General features: G+C 56.9%; 5 protein-coding genes across 5 annotated transcripts; 2 read left to right on the top strand and 3 right to left on the bottom strand.

Annotated features, from left to right (window-relative positions):
* Positions 1-689: 689 nt before the first annotated feature.
* EIF3H (Eukaryotic translation initiation factor 3 subunit H) lies at positions 690-1949 on the top strand (the record flags this gene model as incomplete). The annotated part of the gene is made up of 3 exons (XM_053180238.1): positions 690-743; positions 847-1313; positions 1382-1949. The coding sequence occupies 3 exons, from the start codon at positions 690-692 to the stop codon at positions 1947-1949; spliced, it is 1089 nt and encodes a 362-aa protein (XP_053035847.1).
* Positions 1950-4375: 2426 nt separating this feature from the next.
* SAH1 (S-adenosyl-L-homocysteine hydrolase) lies at positions 4376-5783 on the top strand (the record flags this gene model as incomplete). Its single annotated transcript, XM_053180237.1, has 2 exons — positions 4376-5276; positions 5335-5783. The coding sequence occupies 2 exons, from the start codon at positions 4376-4378 to the stop codon at positions 5781-5783; spliced, it is 1350 nt and encodes a 449-aa protein (XP_053035846.1).
* A 618-nt stretch (positions 5784-6401) lies between these two features.
* COL26b_007444 (uncharacterized protein) lies at positions 6402-7535 on the bottom strand (the record flags this gene model as incomplete). Its single annotated transcript, XM_053180236.1, has 3 exons — positions 6402-6749; positions 6808-7441; positions 7495-7535. 3 exons carry the CDS (start codon positions 7533-7535, stop codon positions 6402-6404), a joined length of 1023 nt encoding a protein of 340 aa, XP_053035845.1.
* Positions 7536-9319: 1784 nt separating this feature from the next.
* On the bottom strand, positions 9320-12555 carry COL26b_007443 (uncharacterized protein; the record flags this gene model as incomplete). Its single annotated transcript, XM_053180235.1, has 4 exons — positions 9320-10194; positions 10284-10764; positions 11483-11539; positions 11620-12555. 4 exons carry the CDS (start codon positions 12553-12555, stop codon positions 9320-9322), a joined length of 2349 nt encoding a protein of 782 aa, XP_053035844.1.
* Positions 12556-19228: 6673 nt separating this feature from the next.
* COL26b_007442 (uncharacterized protein) lies at positions 19229-21104 on the bottom strand (the record flags this gene model as incomplete). The annotated part of the gene is made up of 3 exons (XM_053180234.1): positions 19229-19540; positions 19630-20971; positions 21028-21104. The coding sequence occupies 3 exons, from the start codon at positions 21102-21104 to the stop codon at positions 19229-19231; spliced, it is 1731 nt and encodes a 576-aa protein (XP_053035843.1).
* Between the last annotated feature and the right edge of the window lie 2101 nt (positions 21105-23205).

The following is a 23205-nucleotide window of genomic DNA, read 5'->3' as shown; positions in this document are numbered from 1 at the left end:
TTCGAGTTGCCCGCATTCCTTCGACGTTTTGGGGTCCGGATCGGCACGGTACACCCCCCGAGTGATATCGCAAAATGATGCTCAGGAGCAGACGAACAAAATGGAGGACATTTTGAAGTGGAAGACGAAGAGTAGCGGTCGAGGTGCGGCGAGATGAGACGACGTTGAATTTAAACTCGAATTGAGTGCTTTCGGCGTGGGGGGAAGTGTGGGATGCCCTCCCCTTCAGGACACGGCGTGTGGAATCTGTTACGGATCACCGTGGGAGGAAAAGGACGGCGGGCGTTGGCGCCAGAGGTGGCGGCTACTGGCGGTCCTTGACAGCTGGAGGGCTGGTCCTTGAGGGGTGGTCTTAACCTGAAGGAGGGGTGAGCTCGCTCGCTACTTACATAAGCCACCAGTCCGCGAGGCCACACAGCAGCGAAGCAGCACCCGCTGGAACCTGGAGGCCACACTGCAAACCAGCGTCAGTCACTGAAGAAAGACACCCGCAAATTCTGCCTCTGGTCACCGCCCTCCACGCCCACAATCCCTCCCACAATTCGTTGTAGCGAAAAGTTCGATATTTCGCATCACGACGAGCCCCTCGATCCCGACGCCAAGATCGCGACACCCACGATTCCGCAGCCGCAGAACCGACGCCGTCAGAATCTTTGACTCCTGCACGAATCCCCGATCGTATCGCAAAAATGGCGGATGCTATCAAGGAGGTGCCGCTCAAGGCGGTCCAAGTTGAGGCCCTGGTGAGTCCTGCCAAATCCTGCCCCACCTCGCCTTTGCAGTCGAGATGGTGGCACACGTCCGAAAGCCACATGGGCACCTGTCGCTGACATTATGCGCCCGTAGGTGGTGATGAAAATCGTCAAGCATGGCTCTGCGACCTTCCCCACGACCGCTACCGGTGCCATCGTTGGCATGGATACCGAGGGCGTCCTCGAGATCACCAACTCCTTCCAGTTCCCCACGGTCGACGTCGCCAACACCGACAGCCACCAGAACGACGCCTCTGCCCTCGCTTCCGCCGCTCCCCGCCAGAAGGCCAACATTGCCTACCAGAACGAGATGATCAAGCACCTGAAGGAGGTCAACGTCGATGCTAACAACGTCGGCTGGTACACTTCCGCTGCCATGGGCAACTTCGTCAACCTCAGCTTCATCGAGAACCAGTTCCACTACCAGAAGGAGAACGAGCGCACCATCGCCCTCGTCCACGACGTCAGCCGCAGCTCCCAGGGCTCCCTCAGCCTGCGCGCCTTCAAGCTCACCCCGACCTTCATGGAGGCTTACAAGGAGAACAAGTTCACCACTGAGAGGTACGATATGGAGCACCGCGCGAATTTCACGGCAATGCCACGTTTGCTAACACACGTCACCGCCACAGCCTGCAAAAGTCCAAGCTGTCCTTCAAGGACATTCTCGCCGAGCTCCCTGTCGAAGTCCACAACACCCACCTCCTGACGTCCTTCCTGCACCAGCTCCCCCAGATCCCCCAGCAGGACAAGATCGAGCCCCCCACTTCTCTGTCGGACCTGCGCGAAGACCCCATCAAGCAGCCGCTGCACCCCTCGGTCGACAACCTCGACCTGTCGATAGACCCCTTCCTCGAGAAGACTTGCGACCTCCTGCTCGAGAGCATCGAGTCGCACTACACCGACCTCAACAACTTTCAGTTCTACCAGCGCCAGCTCGGCCGTGAGCAGGCCAAGATCACGCAGTGGCAGACCAAGCGCAAGGCGGAGAACGCGGCGCGCGCGGCGGCCAAGCAGACACCGCTGCCCGAGGACGAGTGGCAGAGGCTGTTCAAGCTCCCCCAGGAGCCCAGCCGGTTGGAGGGCATGCTCAACGCGAAGCAGGTGGAGCAGTACAGCAAGCAGGTGGACGGATTCACGGCCAACATCAGCGCCAAGATGTTCGCCGTCAGGGAGAACCTGCTGCCCAAGCACGCTTAGGAGGCGTGAGGAAAAGGGGCAGTGGCAGGCTCGGTTGTCGGTGTCATCGTATGCGAATCGGATACGACGGATTCAAGAAGAACAAAGGGTCGAGGGGAAGGGCAAAGACAAAAAAGAAGAGTTGATTACCTTACCTTAGAGAACGGGTGTTCTGGGAATGATGAATGATCTGGGAAGCGGATCAAGCATTCGAAACGGCGTTACGGTAATTAGTCCCAGGCAGAGTGTATCGAGTCGATATTCGATGTTTTTCTTGCATACCAAAGCGACGATTCAGTTCCTCTCCCTTGGGTTCTCTGCTGGCTGAAGCTGGCCAGGGAGTTGTTGTTGGCAACTGGGAGTAAAGGCCTGGTGGTAGACGAGGCCATGGCACGGAAAGGGCATGTTGATCATGGGAGGGAGTATGATGGTGCAAACCAGAGCACGCACGTTATATCTCGGCAAGTCATAGTTCTAGATAGCTTCGACGGCAAGGTTGGCGCCTGTTTCGCGTCCAGAGAGTATTTCAGACAGAGCAGTTGGAACATGATGATTTACCAGTTAAGCTTGGGCCGGACCGGTCGGCTTCAGAAGCCTCAGTTCGCCTTACCGTCCCATGTTACTGTGCTTCAAAGTACTTCACGCAAGGTAGGATGTGTTACTTGGTGCCACGGTAGCCTCTTGACAACGTGAGTGAACACAACATAGTGCGCCCTCAAGGAAGGTTTGCATGATTCGCATGGCCGTGTTGAGTTCCTGGGAAAGTCAGTCGAGAGGAGGGAGGTGGTGCGTGTTGCCCGAGGCATGGTGGGGCAATTTCGAGGGGTTTCACACTGGAAAGAGACTAGCGCGTGAAAACGGTAAAACAAGGGGAAACAAAAGGGACTTTGCATGGTTGGGTTGGCCTCTCAGATCGAGTCTCGGCGGCACGCAGGTCTGGACTGATGTCTCCCAAGTGAAGTACTTACACCTCGCAGTCCCGAGTGCAGTGCCATGGGCGAGGAGGGGCAAAGCTCTAGGTGGGCTGTGGGCTCTAGACTTAATCACAGAATGGCTGTCCAAATGGACCCCATCAGGGTTCACGAGGTACCTGTGGCCTATCGAATTTGCATGTGGCCGGGCAACAATACGAGTAAGGCTGCAAGTACCTGAGCTTGGCCGGCCTCTTCAAATTTTTTACCCGACCTAACCTTACCTCACCTTACCTCCGAGCAGGTCGGCCCCGGCTTGGGGATGCTGGAGCTGTCCGATCAGCACTGATAAAAAAACGAAGCTCCAATTCAGCACGGTTGCACGTTAACAGAGCTACTTGAGTGAGCTCTGCGGGTGGCGGAGGAAGCTCATTCCAAGCTTGCTCCCTTGGGTCTAGCCATCCCTATCAATGTGGTGGCTTATTGAACGGCTTGAGGTGCCTGGCAGATAGAGAAGGGTTTGAGGAAGGGAAGGGAAAAAAAAAAAAAATCCAAAACACCAATTGAGTTGACATTGGATGAGACAGCGGCACCAGGCGCGCGCGGGGTCGAATTGGAGCCTCCTCGACCAATCCTGACAAGTTTTGTACAGGCACACAGGGCAGTTGAGAATGGGCTGAGCCAGCCCTTCGCTCGTCTTTCCTTCCCGGAGGCGTTGGTGCCATTGTAAGTGAGCCTTGAAATCGGACATGGCCATTGTCTGTTGCTTCCTTGCTGAGAATGCAAAACATTCCTTGGGCTCCTCGTCGAGTGAATGGTCCGGAGTACCTAGGTAAGGTAGAGTAGGTAGGTAGGTAGGTAGGTAGAGTAAAGACGTGGAGAGACAGAGGCAGTGGCGGGGCATGAAGGGGAAGGGGCCCCTGGAGGGTTACTGCGTACATTGCAAAAGTGGCGTCGGATCATCGAGTCGATAGCTTGGATGTACCTCTTGCTATCGCGGCTGCCGTGTCAGCTCCCAAAGTCTCTTCCGTCCTCTCGGCCTCTCCCTCTTTCCCATCTCAATGGAAGGTCTCAACCAGGGAGAGGAAGGCACTGGAACCCCACCTCGCCTGCCACACTTCACCTGCTGCACCTGGTTGAACTTTTTTGCCCCGCCTCTGGCTGAGGTCCAGTGTCCCCCCTCCAACACGGTGCCCCTCCCACCTCACCCCTCCCCCTCCCCCTCCTCCAGTCACCACTCACCACTCGCAGAGGTAGGTAAGGTAAGGAAGGTATTGTCCAGGCACCGCGCAACGCCGACCAGCGAGCGACAAGTCCAATCCCAAGCACACCCAGCAGAAATTTCCGTCCGGACAACGCAGAACTCACACTCACCGCCCTGCTCCCTTTCCGGACTCGACCCCTCCAAAGTCTTTTTCTTCTCCTTCTCCCCCCGTCCATCAGAGCTCTGATTTCCCTTTCTCTTCTTTCCTTCCATCTCCTATCCTCCCCATCCACCTCTTTCCCTTCCCACCAATACCACAAATCAACATCACAATGGCTGCTCCCGCCCACAAGTTCAAGGTCGCCGACCTGTCCCTGGCTGCCTTCGGCCGCAAGGAGATCGAGCTCGCCGAGAACGAGATGCCCGGTCTCATGCAGACCCGTGCCAAGTACGCCGCCGACCAGCCCCTCGCTGGTGCCCGTATCGCCGGTTGCTTGCACATGACCATCCAGACTGCCGTCCTCATCGAGACTCTCACTGCTCTCGGTGCCGAGGTCACCTGGACTTCCTGCAATATTTTCTCCACCCAGGACCACGCCGCTGCTGCCATTGCCGCCGCCGGTGTTCCCGTCTTCGCCTGGAAGGGTGAGTCCGAGGAGGAGTACAACTGGTGCTTGGAGCAGCAGCTCCTTGCCTTCAAGGATGGCAAGAAGCTCAACCTGATCCTCGACGACGGTGGTGACCTGACCCACCTTGTCCACGACAAGTACCCCGAGATGCTCAAGGACTGCTACGGTGTCTCTGAGGAGACCACCACCGGTGTCCACCACCTCTACCGCATGCTCAAGGAGAAGAAGCTCCTTGTCCCCTCCATCAACGTCAACGACTCCGTCACCAAGTCCAAGTTCGACAACCTGTACGGCTGCCGTGAGTCCCTCATTGACGGTATCAAGCGCGCTACCGACGTCATGGTTGCCGGCAAGGTCGCCGTTGTCGCTGGTTTCGGTGATGTCGGCAAGGGCTGTGCCCAGGCTCTGCACACCATGGGTGCTCGCGTCCTCGTTACCGAGATCGACCCCATCAACGCCCTCCAGGCTGCCATGGCCGGCTACCAGGTTACCACCATGGAGAAGGCCGCTTCCCAGGGTCAGATCTTCGTCACCACCACTGGTTGCCGTGACATCCTGACTGCCCAGCACTTCGAGGCCATGCCCAACGACGCCATTGTCTGCAGTAAGTACTCCTGAAGAAGTCCACGCAATAGTCATCCATCTAACCACGTGTTTCACAGACATTGGCCACTTCGACATCGAGATCGACGTCGCCTGGCTCAAGGCCAACGCCCAGAGCGTCCAGAACATCAAGCCCCAGGTTGACCGCTTCCTCATGAAGAACGGCCGCCACATCATCCTCCTCGCCGAGGGCCGTCTGGTCAACCTTGGCTGTGCCACCGGCCACTCTTCCTTCGTCATGTCCTGCTCTTTCACCAACCAGGTCCTTGCCCAGATCATGCTGTACAAGTCCGGTGACGCTGCCTGGGGCCAGAAGTACGTCGAGTTCGCCAAGTCCGGCAAGCTCGAGGTCGGCGTCTACGTCCTCCCCAAGGTTCTCGACGAGGAGGTCGCCAGACTCCACCTTGCCCACTGCAACGTCGAGCTCTCCGAGCTCTCCAAGGTCCAGGCTGAGTACCTCGGCCTCACCGTCGAGGGTCCCTACAAGAGCGACATCTACCGCTACTAAGCGTTTTCTCTATAATATCCAATCTTTGAAAGTTGGATTTCAACACTCCGATTAATGACTTCAACGAGCTTACACCATAACATTTGGCAATGTGTGTTCTCAACAGCATGACTTGCATGACACATCTGGGAAGGGAATCTCGGTTGGGGGCGGTTACGGGCTGGAACTCAAAAAAGTTGGGGGGCCTGGCTGCGAGATTTTTCAACAAAAAATAGGCGTTGGCTTGTGAATAGTGATTCCCCAGACCATGGCATTTGTATTTGTTTTCTTCGGCCCGAATTTGGGAAAATGGGACTCAACCCCCGGATGGGATATAGGGGTTAAGGGTAGATCAACTCTAGGACTAGGGCCCGTCAACCGTGGCCCGGCATAGACAATATATGTTGTCCTCTGAGAACTACTTGCTGTGTTCCATGTGACACTGTTGAAGGTTATGTCCCAGCGAGTCTTGAACCTGAGAATCTCGACAGCTGTGACGACTGCGAGAGTTGCGACATAAAGGGAGCCAGAGAGTAGTTTGCCAGTGATGGTATACCAATGCTCGGAGTCTATGTTATCATGTTTGATGCGCCTTGTAATTACGAATCCATCGGCAATTAGCCGGTCTCCCATTCGTCTCTAAGCACCAGCAACACTCTTCTGCTCCGGCACCACGCTGTTCAGCTTGCCCTCGTCTACGGCGCGGCGCACGTTGCCAATCGCCCACTCCTCCATCTTGACCGTGGTCTCGAGCGTGTATGTGCCCATGTGCGGCACGATGAGAACGTTTGGGTTCGCGAGCAGGCCGGGGTGGACCTCGGGCTCGTTCTCGAAGACGTCGAGGCCGGCGCTGCCGACCTGGCCGCTGTTGAGGGCGTCGACGAGGGCGGCCTCGTCGATGACGGCGCCGCGGGCGGTGTTGACGATGACGACGCCCTTTTTCATCTTGGCGAACTCGGCGGTCGAGATGATGTGGCGGGTGTGCGGCTGCGTACGTCTTGTTTAGTGTGCATCTTTCAACATGAGGAATAGACGGATGGCTTACGTTGAGGGGGAGGTTCAGCGAAATGACATCGCTCGAGGCCAGCAGCGTGTCAAAGTCGACGTACTCGGCGCCCGCGTCCTGCTCCAGGTCGTCCGACAGCCTCGTGCGGTTGTAGTACCTCACGCTCATGCCGAACGCGCGCGCCTTCTTGGCCATGTTGCGCCCGATGCCGCCCATGCCGAGGATGCCCAGCACCTTGCCCTGCGGGTCGCGGCCGAGGGCCGGGGGTGGGCTGCCGCGCCACTTGCCCGCGCGCAGCGTCAGGATGGAGGCGTTGAGGTTGCGGAGGGCGCCGAGCATGAGCCAGACGTTGATGTCGGCCGTGGCGTCGTCGACGGCGGTGGGCGTGTTGGAGACGAGGAGGGGTGTGGGGGCGCGCTGCGTGCAGGCGGCGACGTCGATCTGGTCGTAGCCGGCGCCGTTGTGGCAGATGAAGCGCACGGAGGGGGGCAGGGCGGCGACGAGCTCGGCGTCGATCTTGCCGGTGATCTTGACGCTGGAGAAGGTGCGGTAGATTGCGACGACGCCGTCGAGGGCGCCGGAGGCGCATTCTTGGAGGAACTCGGGGCGGGAGGTGGATTTCGGGGTGATGATGTCGGCGACGGCGCCGAGCGAGGACCAGGACTCGTGGGCGCTGGAGGGTGTCAGTTGCGGTTGGATGTGGATTATGAGGGGAGAGAGGCTTACTGCTCGATCTTGCCGAGCTGGAGGACCTTTGGCTTCGTCATTGTTGCGAGGCGTGCGTTGGGTATACGGATTGGATGCTGTGTGACTGAAGCTCTGGGAAGAGGACGGGTGTGAATGGTGTTTGAGAGAGCTCGACGCGATGAGTTTACACACGTAGTGGGCTTGATGAAGTGGAAGGATTTGACCTTGGGAATGGTCAGTATTTGCACCTTTCTGAAGTGTATCGGTGACAACATACCAAGGCTAGAGGATTGAGTTGTAGGGGCCAAAAGTTGAGATACAAGCGTTGCAGCGATGATGATGTTGATGCTCTCACTACACAGCTGCCCCTCCAAGGACCGGCGACGGCGCGGGGTGACCTGCTCAAGGCGGAGGGTCCGACTTGGAAGGTGGGGGAGGGGGATTGTCGGTGGGGTGAACTCAATTGGGGGACTCGGGTTGGTGAGTGTGATAGGTAACTTAGGTAGGTGTAGGGCGGACTTGACACTTTGGAAAGTCGAGGTGTGTTGCTGTTCTTATGTGTTGGTAAAGAAGGAATGGAACCTACTGATTAAGACTTGGACGGAAATCGCAACGAAGCAGAAACTTCATCAGTACCGATCTTATCTATGGACTTTATCCAATTCGTCGCGGTCCATGTCAACGGCTTGGAAGATGAATCGGAGAGAAAGCCGAGTCAGCACTTGGTATTATTCCCATTCCATCAGAGCAAGAAGCCGTCCAATTACCGCTGATGGCCCTGCTTGGAGGCCCAGGTCTCCCAAAACTCTTATCCAAGACTCTTATCCGATGAGATTTGTCTCGGCCGGGTGGCCACTGGCCAAGCGCCCGGTACGCCGGCCGGTATCGCAGCCCGTTTGCCGTGTACCGTCTTGATGGTACCTCTCGCTACCGTCTTCAACCCCTGCGTAATCAACTTCCACATCGGGCCAATTTGCAAGGCACATTCCCGATGGCTGGGTCGTTCAGAGTTGAACATTGCAGAGTCCCCGAATGGGCCGTTGGACCAGCTCTCTCACCGGGGTTTCGGACCGGCGAAGCCTTCCGCCTTGGGCCGGGCCTGTTGTTGCGTCGCTGACATGCAGCCATCGATGCTGTGGTGTTTTCCCTGTAAGGGGATACCGTTCGTTTCGACCATGCAATACCAATATCGGGAATAATCGTCTCGTCTTCAACTGGCGTTTGGGTCATTTTCCCGTTCCCTACTGCGAGCCCACTACATGCCATATGAGCCAGTCCATCCTAGGATGCCAGACGCAGCAACGCTTGCTAATGATATCCTCATCACACGGAGCTGGGACCCGACCTGTATGCAACTTTGTTATTGTTTTAGTTATGCTGGTCTACCCAATAAGGGACCAGGGACTTGTCTATAATCGTACAGAGCTCTGGCTCACCCAGACCCAAGATCCGGCTCGCCCAAGGAGTCTTTGGACAAAAAGCCTGCCCTCAACCATTCCCAATGCTCAACCTCACACTTCCTTCTCTCCACCGTTTTTTCTTTTCGCCAGACCCGCACCGCCATGCCTGAATACCACTAATTTTAGTTGGACATATTGTACAGTACAATGCCATCGGCCGTGAAATATACTAGGGGGGACGAGCGGCGCGGTGCCGCCCGCATGCAAAGGAGAAAGGAAATGAAAATCAAAGGATTGAAAAACAATGCTTTCCTTCCCTCCCCTTTCAACGCCATAAAAAAAAAAACACACACACACACACACACACACACAAAACTTTTTTTTGGGTCCCTTCGCCCTTTGAGCCTGGAAAATGCTGCAGAGTTCGATGCTGAAAGATGGAGGAAAACCGGTCGCGTGACTGGTTATTGCTGTCCTGGGATGGATGAGCCCCTCGCAATGTTGACACCCGGGCTAATGAAAGATCGAACGGCGATCTCACTGAAACGGCGGACAATATTTGTCGTTCCTCCTGTGACCTGCGCCTCATCTTGAATAAACTTGTTCGCCACGTAAAGCCGGTTCTTAGGGTCGGACTCGTCCATGTGCTGGGGAATATTCCTCTCGAAGCCTGGTTCAACCCTAGGGGAGATCTCGCGGGAGATGGCAATCGAGTAGATGAGATCGCGGTTTTCTCTGCCACCCAGTTGCAACCGGAGATTGCCAAGGATTTCGTCGCGCTTGGCGGCATCATGATGGCACAGGTACTGAGCAAGGTTGTGCCAAAACTCAAATTCCTGCTGGCGATGCGGGTTGGCGTCGGGGACGGGAGGTGCGAGGGGATTGGAGGGCAGGAAGTCGCCGCTGAGAAGGGTCTCGAAAACCCTGACTCTGTTGGCAGCTTCCGTCAAATCCTCAGGAGAGGGCAAGAATTTCGCATCCGTATTGGCCGTCATGGTAGCACCGCTGCATGGCATACTGGCGAGGGCCCAGATCAACCGGGCCTCGAGAACTCCAGAATGGGCCATTTGAGTGTGGTCGTTAGCCGGGACGGCCTGAAGGACTTTGACGAAGGATGCGAATTGGCTGATGATTGGCTGGTTGTGCTCGAGAGCGAATTTGCCTTGAGCATCTTTGGCATGGAACCAGTTGGTTTCGAAGAAGGATTGAAGGCCGACGGCGTACACCTCGTTATAAATGCTGATGATTTCGCCGAAAATCTCCGGGGTGAGGGCGATCTCCTGGGTGGGAGCAGCAGGGCCCAGGAGGCCGATGAGCTCATCGATTTTCATCTTTGTAACTACAAGTCTCGTGTTAGCACACAGCCATGGATGCAGAGCAACGCTGAAAGAGAGCAAGGAATGTACAATAACTGCGGGAGGGTCGCACCTCTGAGATGGTTGTCGAAGCCTGCCCTTTGCTCGGCCGAGAACGGCTGATGATGCGTCGAGGAGATGGTGGCCTGAGCGGGTAGACTTTGCAGAGCCGGATCTATCGGGGCCGCGAAATCGTACGAGTTCGGCTCAGCCTTGACGCTTGATGCTGCCGAAGACAGAGCGGGATCCAGCGGTGCGTGAGAGGATGCGACGGTGGCGTTATATGAGCTGGGGAGGACCGCGGGCTGGTTGCCGTAGGGGTTGGACGAGGCGACGGACACGGGGGCCGGAGCAGCGGGCGTCGACGGAACGGTGGGAACCGTCGGAGGGACGGACGACGGCACGGACGGGATGGTCGGGGTCGGCACGCGCTGGGTGTTGGGCGCGGGCTGGATGGCGGAAGGACCAGGCTGCTGCTTGAAGATTGGGTCGTAACCCAAGCACTCGCGCTTGGACTTCTTGCAGTTGTTGCAAGTGGGATGCGCCTCGTCGCACTGATGAGGTTGGTTAGTTTGAGTGCAAAGAGAATTAACGAGTAGATGCAATGAATCAGATTGCGGCAATTGGGAAAGTGTGCGAATGGGATGTCTTGTCGGTGAGAGCCGGTGTCGGTGTCAATTGAGGAATGAGGTGGGATGGATGAGGTAAGGCAGCAGCGATAGGGTAAGGTAGTCGGTGAGGCTAAGAAGTAGGTACGCCGATCGGAGCCGGTCGGAGAGGGGCTGCGACTGCAAGTGAGGTGAGGTGAGGTGAGGATAAGGTGAGGCGAGGCGAGGCGAGACCAGCCGAAACGTGCTGTGGGCGCGGCGGGCATTGGCATTGGCGTTTGGCGTTTGGCGTTTGGCGGTGTCGGGTGCAGTGCGGTAGGTTCTTCTGCAGGAACGGAAGATTGCTCCTCCCTGCGGGCGCGGGCGCGGGCGGGCGCGATCCCGGGACGCGGACGTGGTTCATGGCTCCTCGCTTCGCAGTAGCTCCAAGTCAAGCGAGAAGCGACATTCAAGCGACCGTTTTTCCCGCGAAACCACGACTCGGTTCGCTTATCGTAAAGTTTGTTTCTTTACTCTGCCTCGCGCATTTCCTCTTTCCTCAATTGGGTGCCACTGACGAGCCCCCGAACATTCCCCAATTGTGGTGCAGGCGCAATGCGCCGCGGCGGGATGTGAAGGGAGGAGAGGGAAAAAAAAACATGTCATGGAAAATCACACTACTAACCTTGATGCGACGCTTGCGACACGTCAAGCAACCCGTCTTCGTCCGGCGCTTAATCTCCTAGAAAACAGAAAAGCCCAGTCGTCAGCTCAAGTTCCAACTTGTGACGACTGTCAACCACCGTAACCTCCGTAACGTACCTTCTTGGGGCCTCCGGGACCGCGCATCAGTCTAGGATCGTGGTGGTGGCCTGGCGGGAGAGCATAGCGCATGCTGTTCATATCCTGCGCCAAGTATGGGTTTTGGACGCCCGGGGGCAGGTAGTAGGGCATGCCGGCGTTGGGAGCCATTGGCATCTGCATGGGCATAGGCTGGTGCTGCGGCGCGGCCGAGGGGTAGTGGTGATCGAGACTCTTCATGCTCGGGAGAGAGGGAACAGGCGCGCCGGGACTGGCTCGATAGGGATCGGGAGGAGGCTGGGTCGGCTGGTGGTAGGCGTACTGGCCTTGCGGCATGGGAGAAGGGAAGTTGTTCGGGCTCGGGTAGCTCCTCGGGTGGCCAGGCGGCTGGTTGTTGGCCATGGCGGGCGACGAAGACGCCCTCGCGTCACCGTTCTGCTGGTGGGTGGGAAGCGCAGGAGCGACGGCGGAAGGAGCAGGCGCTGACGCGGGAGGAGGAGCACTCGCAGTCGCAGTCGCAGTGACGGGCGCCGGTGCAGAAGCGGTCGCGGACGCGTTCGCAGGTGCAGTGGACGTCGTCTCGGTAGGGGCAGTCGGGGTCGAGGTGAGGGTCGGGGTCGCGGAGGGAGGAGGAGGAGGAGGTGAGGTCGAGGTGGTCGGGGGAGGGACAGAATTAGTAGAGGTTGTCGAGGAAGCGACGACGTCGTTGGCATCAGAGGCCGAGACGGGTAAGGGTACAGGCGCAGCAGCTGTAGCTGTAGCTGTAGCTGTAGCTGTAGCTGTAGCCGTAGGCGTAGGTGTAGGCGCAATAGACGCGGGAGCTGTAGCAGCAGTAGTCTCGGTAGAGGCAGGAGCAGGATCAGAAGCAGCAGCAGGAGCAGGAGCAGGTACAGGCACGCTTGTTGCAGTGCTGGCACTCGTGCTGGTGCTGATGCTTGGGCTGTCTTCTTGAGCCATTTCGATTTTAATTAGAAATTTTTATGGAGCCACGATTGGATTTCTGAGGTAGACCAGGGGAGGAGGCGTGTATGGATGCGTGGATGCGCGACACCCTGGGCAGAGAAGGAGAAAGGGTGACGGGAGAGCTGCGGAGGAGGAGAAGGAGGTGCTGTGAGCGTGTCCAGCCAGTGTGTGAGTGTGTGTGTGTGTGTGTGTGTGTGTGTGCCTTGTGCCTTGTGCCGTGAGGTGGTGGTCCCTGTACAGCGAGCCAGCGAGAGAGAGCGGCGCGCCTCGAGAGATTTTTTCGCGTGTGGTGGTCTCTCTGTTGCTTGTCCACCACCACTGCTGCTGCTGCTGCTGCTATGCCTAGGCCTAGGAGAGGAGCGGGAGGGGGTGCGGAGGAGCAGCAGCAGGAGGAAGGGTACGCGTAGGGGGGTCCGGTGGGTGTGTGCGAAGCGAGGAGGAGGTCTCGCGGTGTCGACGAGGAGGAGCAGCAGGAGGAGGTTGCTTGTCGTTTGGTGGTCTCGGGATGGGGGTGTCGTCAAAGACAGCGCGATGCGGGTGCGGTGCGGCGCGGAAGCAAGGTCAGGTCGTCGGAACAAGAGAAGAAGCGAGCGAGTGACCCCGTAAGGAGGAGGAGGAGGAGGAGGAGGAGGAGGAGGAGACGGGACTGGGCCCAAGGAGGCAACGCAACGCTGGGTACGGATACGCAAGGCAAGGCAAAGCAAAGCAACGCAGCAAGGTAGGTAGACAAGGCCGCCGGTATGCAACGATGTGCAAATCGTATGTGCAAACTGCCAAACAACCTAACCTATGGAGACGGGAGAGGTGCTGTCGGGGGCGCGGAGTGTGGTGGGTTGTCGGCCGAGAGAAGGACTGGACTGGACTGGACTGGACCTAGGCGACTGGAGGAGTGGATTGGACTGGATGACTGGATGGACGTGGACGTGTGGACGTGGATGGAGTCTGAGAACTCTGGAAGGAAGGAAGCTGGTTGGAGCTGCACAATTTTTTTTTTTTCCTTTCCTTCCTTGCGCGCGACGGGACGGGTACGGATACTGGGCTGGATGAAGGGACTCGTCCCGTCGGTACCTTAGCGCGCAGGGAAGGTCGCCAACAATGTCAATGGACGGACCACCACGCCAGCCAGCCAGCCAGCCAGCCAGCCAGCCAGCCAGTGCAGTGCATCTCAGTGTAGGCACAGCCAAACAGCCAGTGCAAAAAGCTCTACTACGCAGTAGGTACCTCTATGCAGTAGGTAAGGTGAGAATAGGCTGTTTCCCACGCGAGCACACACAGCGCGGAGGGGCCAAGGGGTGATCGGGGTGTCTCCGTACACACTGCACTGCACCTCTACGTAGGTACTCGGGTCGGGCAAGGTACCTCGAGCTGAAAATGTGCAGGCAAGGTACCTTCGAGAAAGCTGTTCCAAGTATTGGTTGGGATTGGTGAGATATTGGTGCGGGTGGGTCTCCAAGGCGGCAGAACGAGAAGGGGCGATTCGTACTCTGTTCTGTTCTCTGGTATATACCAGGGAGGGATATGAACGGACATGTCCTGCACCTACCTCACTGTACGGATACTTGTACATACATGCCTTCCAGAACATCCACGGTCCGACAACTTCAGGGACGTGGTTGACGGGGGAAGAAAAAGAGGAGGTGTCCCGTCAAGCACTACATGCCCAAGGGTGCGTTTTACGGGGGAGTTGTTGCTGGTCCTCCGTTATGGGCTCACTCAAGCTCAGGTTCAGGCAGAGAGACTGAAGACTGAGAGAGGCAGGCTCAGGTATCCGTAGCAGACGTCAGTTCAGGCTCAGGCTCAGGCTCAGGCTCAGGCTGGCTCGGACTGGCAACAGAAGTACCTTACCCAGTGCTACTGAGAGCAGGGAGGTCGAGTTGCTCGGAAAGTACAGGCGAGGGCGCAGTTGACGGGCCGGCAGCGTGGAGCGAGTTTGGGGCCTGGAATAGTCGCTTCGATATGGCCCTGTTCCTAGTCGACGAGGGGAGGGGAACGGTTTGCGGCCCTGTGCCTGTGCCTGTGCCTGTCCTGTGCCTGCGCGCCCTGGATCACTGGCTGGGTGCAATGCCTGTCGTGTGCCCGTTGTCTGTTTGTCGTTCCGTCCGGTACCTGTTCCCAGGACGGTGGAGAGAGCCGCGCCTCCTGAGAGGCCAGATGGGTCAGGGTCAAGTCGACTGTGTCGGCCATTGCAGGGGACCGTTCGAGATCAAGTGCGCCGGCGGGAGCAGAGTGGGTGGGCGCGGTGAAGAAGTGGAATCCCTAGGTGCATCGGATATGCCTAGGCTTTCATCTGCATTTGTACGAGTATCCGTACTTGCAAACCACTGAGGGCCAGAGAGAACAAGACCAATCAAAGGATAAAGGTTAAGATTTAACGTGTTGATGGTTGGTTAACGGACCAAGCTTGACCAGGTAGGTAGAAGAAGAAGAGCAAGATGGGACTCGAGTCAAGGTGAGTTTTACGGTGAGCCTGGTAGGGAAATGCCAGCCGCGTGGAATAAGAAAACGGCGCCAAGCCATGCCTTGGGTTGGGTTGGGTGCCGCCTTGCCTTGTACAGTGCAAGTGCAAGTGCAGGTCCAGGTGCAGGTGCGAAAGCCAGGAGAAGCAATGGAGGGAAGCAACAGCTGGGGAAGCTCTTTCCTCGGAAAACACTTGCTGGCCATCGGATTACACGTAATGCTCAATGGCCATTGGCTGCAGGCTCGACAGTCGACAGAGGTACGTACTCTGGAGCTGGTGGGAGGGACGGAGGGAGGTACGAATAAGCTAATGGAAGCTGGCCGCTGCTACCTAGGCTTGCTAGGCTTGTTGCTAGGTATCTTAGCCCGGGCGGGCGAATCTTGACACTGACAGCATCTGCTTTGGGCGCTGTGCACCACTAGGGGATTTTAGCTCAGTGGAATCCGTCCCGACCATCCCACTGAAGTGCCTCACCTTCCAGGGGCGGTTAGCTTCCGTCCCGGACTTTGAGCCACGGGGCGCCTCACGCCTCCTCCTTCTGCTTAGGTCTCCTCCTCCTTCTCCGACTCCCAAGTGGCATCATGCTCCGTATTCCCTCTACCTCGGACAGAACATCACGAAAAGGCTTGGCTCTAACCAAACAAGTCGCTCGCCTTCGATCAAACGGCGGCTCTCACTCTGCTGAAATCTGCTTCACAACGATAGCCAGCACTGAATCTGCGACTCGGAAGAGGGGCTCCCAACTCCTGACGGCCCCGTGCCGGCCCCCAAAAGGCCCGTTTCTGTGGCTGGAATGCCCCCCCAAGACTGTTAACGCCAGAACAACATCGAACCATTTGCCCCCCCCCCCCCCCCCCCCGAGGCCCCCTCTCTCAAACATCCCCGGCCAATCCCCAGCGGTCCTTTTGCATACCGTCTGCGGGCAGGCAGTCACTGGCAGCTCACAGGGAACGTTGGGTGATGTACCGACGCTAGCTATGTTGATGTTAATATCCGTGCAACAACACTTACACTGCTACTTTTGCTGCTACTGTGCCAATGTAGGTAGAGTCGCACACGTAAGAGACAGGACTCACTCTCCCGTGTTCTCCAGATGATATCAGTCGCTGTCGAAAAAGGAGATATGGCCGTGACAAGCTAGATAGTACGCAATTGCGTCCTGCATCTGGGCAATAATCTGGCAATAATCAATATCAGCCAAAAAGTAAGCCTGAATAAGGTCACGGTGCATTCCATTGGGAAGGTGTTGCCCATTATCGATGCCTGCCCACTTCCATCAGAGAGAGGGATACTATGTGACTACCTTACCTACCTATGTGGAAAGAGCAAAAAAGGGAAAGAGGATACTTTGGCAGGACCTTCCTTCAGCCTCCGAGATACCTGCCTGTCAGGTCCACTTCGCCCTGCCTTAGCCTCGTCTCGCAGCTGAGTTACGTAACCGGCTACCGCTCCGTCTTGTTCCACCACCAACCGCGGTCGCGTCTCCTCCACGTACACTTCCTACCTAAGGTACGGTACTCGATTCCTCGAATCTCCATCCAATTTCACCGCCTGGGCCCAAATGCAGCAAAAGCCCGTCCTCTGCCCTCCTCTGCCAGCCTCTTCGCATGAACTTGCAATTCCACCAAAGCCACACGCGCAGCAGATCATTGAGGCGCTGCCTTGGCCTGGTCGATGGTCAATTTCAGCCCTGGGCTTTATCGGCCAGAATCGACATCATCGTCATCTTCCAGAACATCACCATCTGACAACCCCCAACTTCCGCATCTCAATCTGCATCACCGCTCCTCATTTTTTTTTTTTTTTGGTTTGGTTCTTGTTCATCGTCACCCACCCCCCCTTCGCAACCTTCCTTTGGCGACCACACACCTGGGCCGTCTCGGACCCTACCGCCAATCCGTCAAACCCTGCCCTGTCCTACCTACACCTTGCTCTGTTTGCTCTCGTCGCGACAGGCCCGTCTCCTCTCTCCCCCTTTCTGCGCCTCCGTCTTTCCCTCCTCCCCTGTCCCCCCTCACATGCCCACGCCCCCAGCTAAAAGTTGTCAGGGCATCCCGAGCCATTGGCCCTGTTCACCACCATCACCACCGAACACCGAGCGAGAGAGAGAGAGAGAGAGAGAGAGAGGGCCACAATCTCAGACCGGCCGCCTATTCGGGTGACTCCTGCACAGGTCCAATGTATTCCAATCTCTAGGGGCCGTCAACCTTCTACGTCTTACTCAGTCCGCCGCATCACGCTGCAAAACCAACCTCTTCAAGGCAGAAAAACTGCCTCGCCAGCACCTGAGCAGTCATACTCGAGAGTCATCCTCGGCCTCAACTGATCAAATGGACACCTGGCAAGATACGGAGTACGGCGTACGCGCACCTCGAGTTGACGCCTTGCAAGTCCCATTACTCCTGAAGCTCCGAGGAAGGGCATGTGATGCCGGGCGTTGTCCATAGATGGCATGCTTCACTGATATCCCGCTATTCCGCCTCTTGGAGATTATCCGTCAATCGACTCGCTCCAATTCCTTGAGAGGTTTTCCATCAGCAGTCGCCATCAAGCACAACCCAAGCTATTGTTCTCGTTGGGAACAGCTTACTTCATCCCGTTGTAAACAACACTCCAATCCCGTGTCTCCTTTTCATCGGGCATAATCCATGCGTCCGACATGCTCGCAGCCCACCCACATGACCGGCATCCCCTTTCAGCCTCTGCACCTCGTACCCAATAATGGCTTCTCGAGGCTCATCTCCAGTCGTCTGTGCTTCTTCATGCGTTCATCCAGGGTCAAGCTCTGCCTCCTCGCCAACCTTACTTCTGACCATTGGGCAGTAGGCAATGCTTCGTCAATCTCATTTGCAATCTCTGCCTCCTGCTGCCACTATTGCTGCATCGTACCCAGATGTCATCAAAACGATCCACGGCTTTACGTCCCAGGGTGACATTGTGGTTGCACAGCCAGCACCATTCCTGGACCATGTCATGTCGCCTCGCTTCGTTAATCGCCCACGTTACAACGCGATTTTACCTCTTCGTTTCCCCGCAAACTCGGACGGGAGCTTTTTTTATGTCTGGTGCTTGCTTGTGTGTCGTTGTGTGGCTTAGACCGAGAGCGATCATCACTGTCGCTGACAGTTCGACTTCTGATCCTGCGCGTGTCCTCGAACCGAGCCGGCTTGCTTTCCCCGCCGCACGAATACATATGTAGGTACGAATTGCAGCGGCCCTCGACAGCCCCCCACCGATGCCATCTTCATCTCATCTCCCCTGGGAGCTTCCAGAACATCATTTGCCTTGGGGGCCTTGCATCGCATCCCCTTTTCTCGACTGCAGGCCTGCCGCCACGCAGCCAGACTGGCGGTCAGTGGCGTAGGGCTCAATCATAATCATGCATCTCGGCTTTTCAATCTTCTTTCCCCTCACGTTGCCGACGGGCCAAATCCGCGTTGCTTGCCAGAGATATGTACATACGTCGGCGGCCGCGACCGGGCCTATGCCGGGCAGCCGCCTCGCATGACGGATGCTCGCGTCCTGGCTTCCGGGGCTCTCGTACCTGAAGATCCTTTCCCACCTGTGTCTCTTTCATGTCGGTCGTAGCCCTGGTCTTCCCGTCTTCTCGGCGGCCCCAGCTGCCGCCGCGAACCGGAGCTAGCTGCTGCTGCTGGTGCTACTACCGGGATATTGAACTTTTTTAGCGACTGCTAGGGTTCCATTCCATACCACCGATGGTTGCGAAGGTAGATCGTTCCGTTCCCAAATATCACTAAGAAACGGCGCACCTCTTTTTTTTTTTCTGCCTCTTCGTATGTTGGATGCCACACCAATATGTCGGCTTTTATGGCCGAAAACGACGGACCGCGTAACCTCGATTCGGTCTTCTTCCGACCTGTAGTATTGATATCACGGCTGTTATGGTTCATTGGCAATCAAACAAACGGTCATTTGAAGCTTACAGAAAAGCTTGCAGAGAACCTCACATTTTGCCAAGTAACTTCAGGGGTGTAAGCGGCAGCCGAAAACATGGTGATGCTCGCAGCTCGACTGCGAGGTGAAATAACAATTTCACATGGAATCTCTCGTACGCATATCAAAGGGTGAAATTAAGAGCTACATATTGAACAACCCGCGGCCACGGACCGGAGACGATCAGTAACCCCTCGGCCGGAGCCTTGTGTACGGACGCCGATCCCATCCCAGCCCCTCCCCCGTCCCCTCACCTTAATTCCAGTCATCATAATCAGGCAGGTTCTCCTCGTAGTAGACCTCCTCGACGCTGCTGAAGCCGACGTCAGGCGCGTCGTACGGCCACGGCTCGCCGTTGCCGCTCGCAAAGAGCGCGAACATGGCGCCCTCAAAGTTGGGATACCCGGGGTTCGCGCTCATCTGCCGGGAGCTGAACTCCTTCACCCACGTCGGCGAGGTCGAGTTGCTGCCGCGGGAGTATCCAAGGGAATATGTCAGAGGAGCGGCGCGAATGTGCAATGTGAGGTCCGAAGGAATCGTCGACTGGCCCAGAGGGTACTCGGTTGACTGGGAAGTGTCAGCTTTGGCCCACGATACAAATTTTGTTTTCTCTCCGTTTCCCTCATGGGGCGGGAGAAGAGGGAAGGTGGTCTTACGTTTGGCCGCGTGTTGGCCCCATCCGACGTCGGCAGCAGATCGACGTACAAGCATAGTCCGGTCATGTTCCAGCAGCCCCTAACGCCAATGTCCTGATGGTTGACCTCACTTAGGTACGATGCGATGCCGACGGACTGCCTCGGTCCGAGACCCTTCTCTGTCGGCAGCAGCTTCGCGGAGAAGGTCATGTTGAGCGACGTCTGCTTGTGGAAGACCGCGGCCGGCGTGTCGCGGTCGCCGAGGGTGAAAACGTTCGGGTTGAAGACGAGACCGCCCGACAACGACTCGTTTGCCACGATCCTCTTATCATTGCTCGCCGCCGACGACTTGAGACGAAAGTTCTCTGTGTATGGCGTGCGGACCTGGTACCAACTCAGATCCAGCTCTGCCCCTGAAAAGTTGTCCGTCCACTTCGGCTTAGGAAGTTGCTGGTCGGGCCCCCCGTCGATGCTCTGGCTCAGCATCAGGGGCTCCCCGCCGTTCATCATCGGCCAGTCGTCTTCCCAGTCGACTTTGACGAGGAACGCCTCGCGGCCGAGCACCGACCTCCCGTTCACGTTCCTGCGCGCCAGGAGGGAGGCGTACCACTCGCCGTCGGGGGTGTCGGTGAAGGTGGCGTGCCCGGTAGACTGCACGGTGAGGTTCTGGTCGGCGCCGTTGTAGATGAGCGGGTTGTTTGGGGCACCCTCGAACGGTCCCTCGGGCGACTTTGAGCGTCCGATCGTCGCGCGGTGGCCTGTACTCGTGCCGCCCTCTGCGATCAGGAGGTAGTAGTAATCGCCGCGCTTGAACATCTTCGGGCCTTCGGGACGGGCGCTGGCGATGTTGGGGAGCGTGCCGTTCCAGAGGCTGCGGTACGGACCTACGCACTTGCCGGTGGTCAGGTTGATCTCGCACTGCGTGATGCCCCAGAAGCGGTCGTAATTGTTGTTCACGCCCATGAGGCTGAGGTACGTCTTGCCGGCGTCGACGTCGTGGAAGATGTCCGGGTCGATGCCGTAGGGCTCCGCCCACGTGTAGTCTGACCAGGTGACGAGGTCCGGGGACGAGATGTACCAGATGCGCGGCCAGGAACGCCAGTTCGGGTCAGAGCCCCAGCGGGTCATGGAGGTGATGTAGAAGAGGCCATCGTGGTAGGAAAATGACGGGGCCCAGACACCTTCGCCGTGGGATATGCCGTATATGGGCAGGTGCTCTGGGGTTTTGAGTACGTGAGAGACGAGTTCCCAGTTCGCCAGGTCTTTGGACTTGTAGACTGGCACGCCGGGAAAGTAGGTGAAGGAGGAGACGGCCATGTAGTACGTGTCCTCGACGCGGAGGATGGCTGGATCCGGGTTCCATCTGGCGCTTGTCAGCAGAATAAAAGCTTGGAAAGGATGAGGCGAAAGTGAGTTTACCCTGGGAGAACTGGATTCTTGATGGCCGAGACACCCGCGGCGAGCAGCAGAGCTGCGGCGGCCCTGAGAAACTTCATCGCGACAATTGGTATCTTGGTCAATGAACAAAGACCACCTCAAGAGCTGAGAAAATCACATATAGCCCGCCCTTTATATCAGGCCCCGAACACGGAAATGCACCTCCATGCAACGACATCTCCGGCCGCAGCCCGGCGTTCGGGTCCGGAAGATGGGCCGACGCGGGGTTCGCGCAGCGGGGGACCGGATAAAAGCAGGGCGCATGCCAGATCCGACAGATCTGCCCCTCGTACAACACGTCATTGTGCCAGGACCGATAGGCGGAATTGAGATGCACCGGCCTGCGTCGACGGCCTTGGCGAAGGGCCAAGCTTTCCTTCTACCGGGCATTGAGCAAGAATCGTCGCGTCGAGTGCCGATGGGTGTTGTGGGCTCAAAGTATGTCAGGGCCCCGGGGGTTTGGTCACGGCATGCGGTCCAATCATTGCTGGTAAAGGTCAACATGGAAAGGGGAATTGCAGCGTCGTATTGCAGCGGGCTGGGACGGACCTGGCAATCAACTCGCGAGAATGCGCCTTTCTCTTTCTCAGAGAGATCGAGCAGTCGCAAAATGGCAGGTTATATAATCGTGATCTCTTGTTTGCGATGCTCTAATTCTCTTGATGGTTGATCGGATCGCCAGTTGAAGAAGACACCGACACGGCGATATGTGCAGTCTTCGTTGGGTGCAAGGATGAGACCACGGGGGTAGTCTCCCTCGTAATTCGACACATGGATGCAGAGAAGACCGCCATATTCGTCCCAATACGGCCAGTCTACAGCGTCCAAGGAGGTAGACTCATTACCATCCGCGTCGAAGAGTAACTCGAGGTGTCTCCTAGGGCCTCTGGTCAGCTGGCTTGGGTCGAAAGTAATGCAATTCAACCTCAGGAACCCAGCGGCGATGGCTCCGTATGGCGCAACGTCGTTGCACAAGCTAACCGAAACTTCCTGGATGTCTGGATCTCGTGGATCTGTCAATTCTCGATCGGTTCCTAAATATGACTCGTCAAAGTCAGCTCTTATGGTCGTGACGATCTAAGCGTGGAATTACCTGCGCCGGGAGAGTTGTATAGTTTGGCCAGTTCCAGGAAACTTGTCCTGTGTAGCTGGCCCACGACCACGACGGTGCTATGTAGGACGAATGCAACGCGCGCTCCTTTCTGGGCACCCACAAGAGCTGCAGAGGCAGCTCCTTTGTGTTCCACAAACCTGCGACATACAACGGCAAGGCTGGTTTCTCCGGATTATTGAAGAAGGACGCTGCCATGCGCGCGATGCCGGCGATGGCAGGCAGTCGGTCCTGTGGTACGAAGAGGACCCGTGATGTATAATCATTGAGAAGCCGTGCCCATAACGTCAGTCTTCGTAGTTCTGCGAGATCCCGTCAGACGAGGAACCAAGTATGGGAAGTTTTTTAGAGGCCTGGATACCGTATTCTTGCCTCCACTGAGGGCTACCCACATGCATGTCTCTTCGATAATCGAATATCTCGGTCCGAAGGACGTTGTGGCCAACCGATCGCGTTTGATTTGCGCCTCTGGCCATGCAAGACCACCAGATCCGACGTTCCCCAAAGGTGGCTAACCTCGTGGCCATGATTGATTCCTGGAAAGTCCAACCTCGGGCATCGATCGGGAGATCTTCTTGCTGTGTGGGCGGGACGAGCTTGAGGTAACTGGCAACGTCTCTCTTTTCACCGAAATGTACGGGAAAGTAGAATTGGGTCAGCATGTTCGTGTCCCGCTTGTTATTTCGTGAAAGAAATCCATCGTGACAGCTCTTGGCTCTCGCCGCAGAGATTGTTAAGACGGAGTTGGCGTAGTAATCTGCCATGTGTTGGACTTCCTTCGCCAGACTTTTGGTGTCATCCTGTACAATGCAAAGGCTGTCTACCCAGAGAAGACCAATTCCCAGTTTTCGCGTGACAAAGATGGCATCTTGTATAGTCTTTGGTAATGAAGTGATCTTGATCATGTCTTCGTGCTGTGAAAGATTCAAACTCGTCGTCTTCACAAACTGGTCAGAGCCCCAGCAGTAAGAGAGTGCCACATAGGGGTCGGTTCCTGTACTGCTCAATTTGGTTATATGAACAGAAGTCATGTCCCCAGTACCGACGGA

Source organism: Colletotrichum chrysophilum (assembly GCF_026319265.1).
Source record: "Colletotrichum chrysophilum strain AFK26 chromosome Unknown scaffold_60, whole genome shotgun sequence".
In the NCBI taxonomy this organism is placed as follows: Eukaryota; Fungi; Ascomycota; class Sordariomycetes; order Glomerellales; family Glomerellaceae; genus Colletotrichum; species Colletotrichum chrysophilum.
Note: the sequence above shows the minus strand (reverse complement) of the source record. Positions and strands in the feature narration are given on the sequence as shown.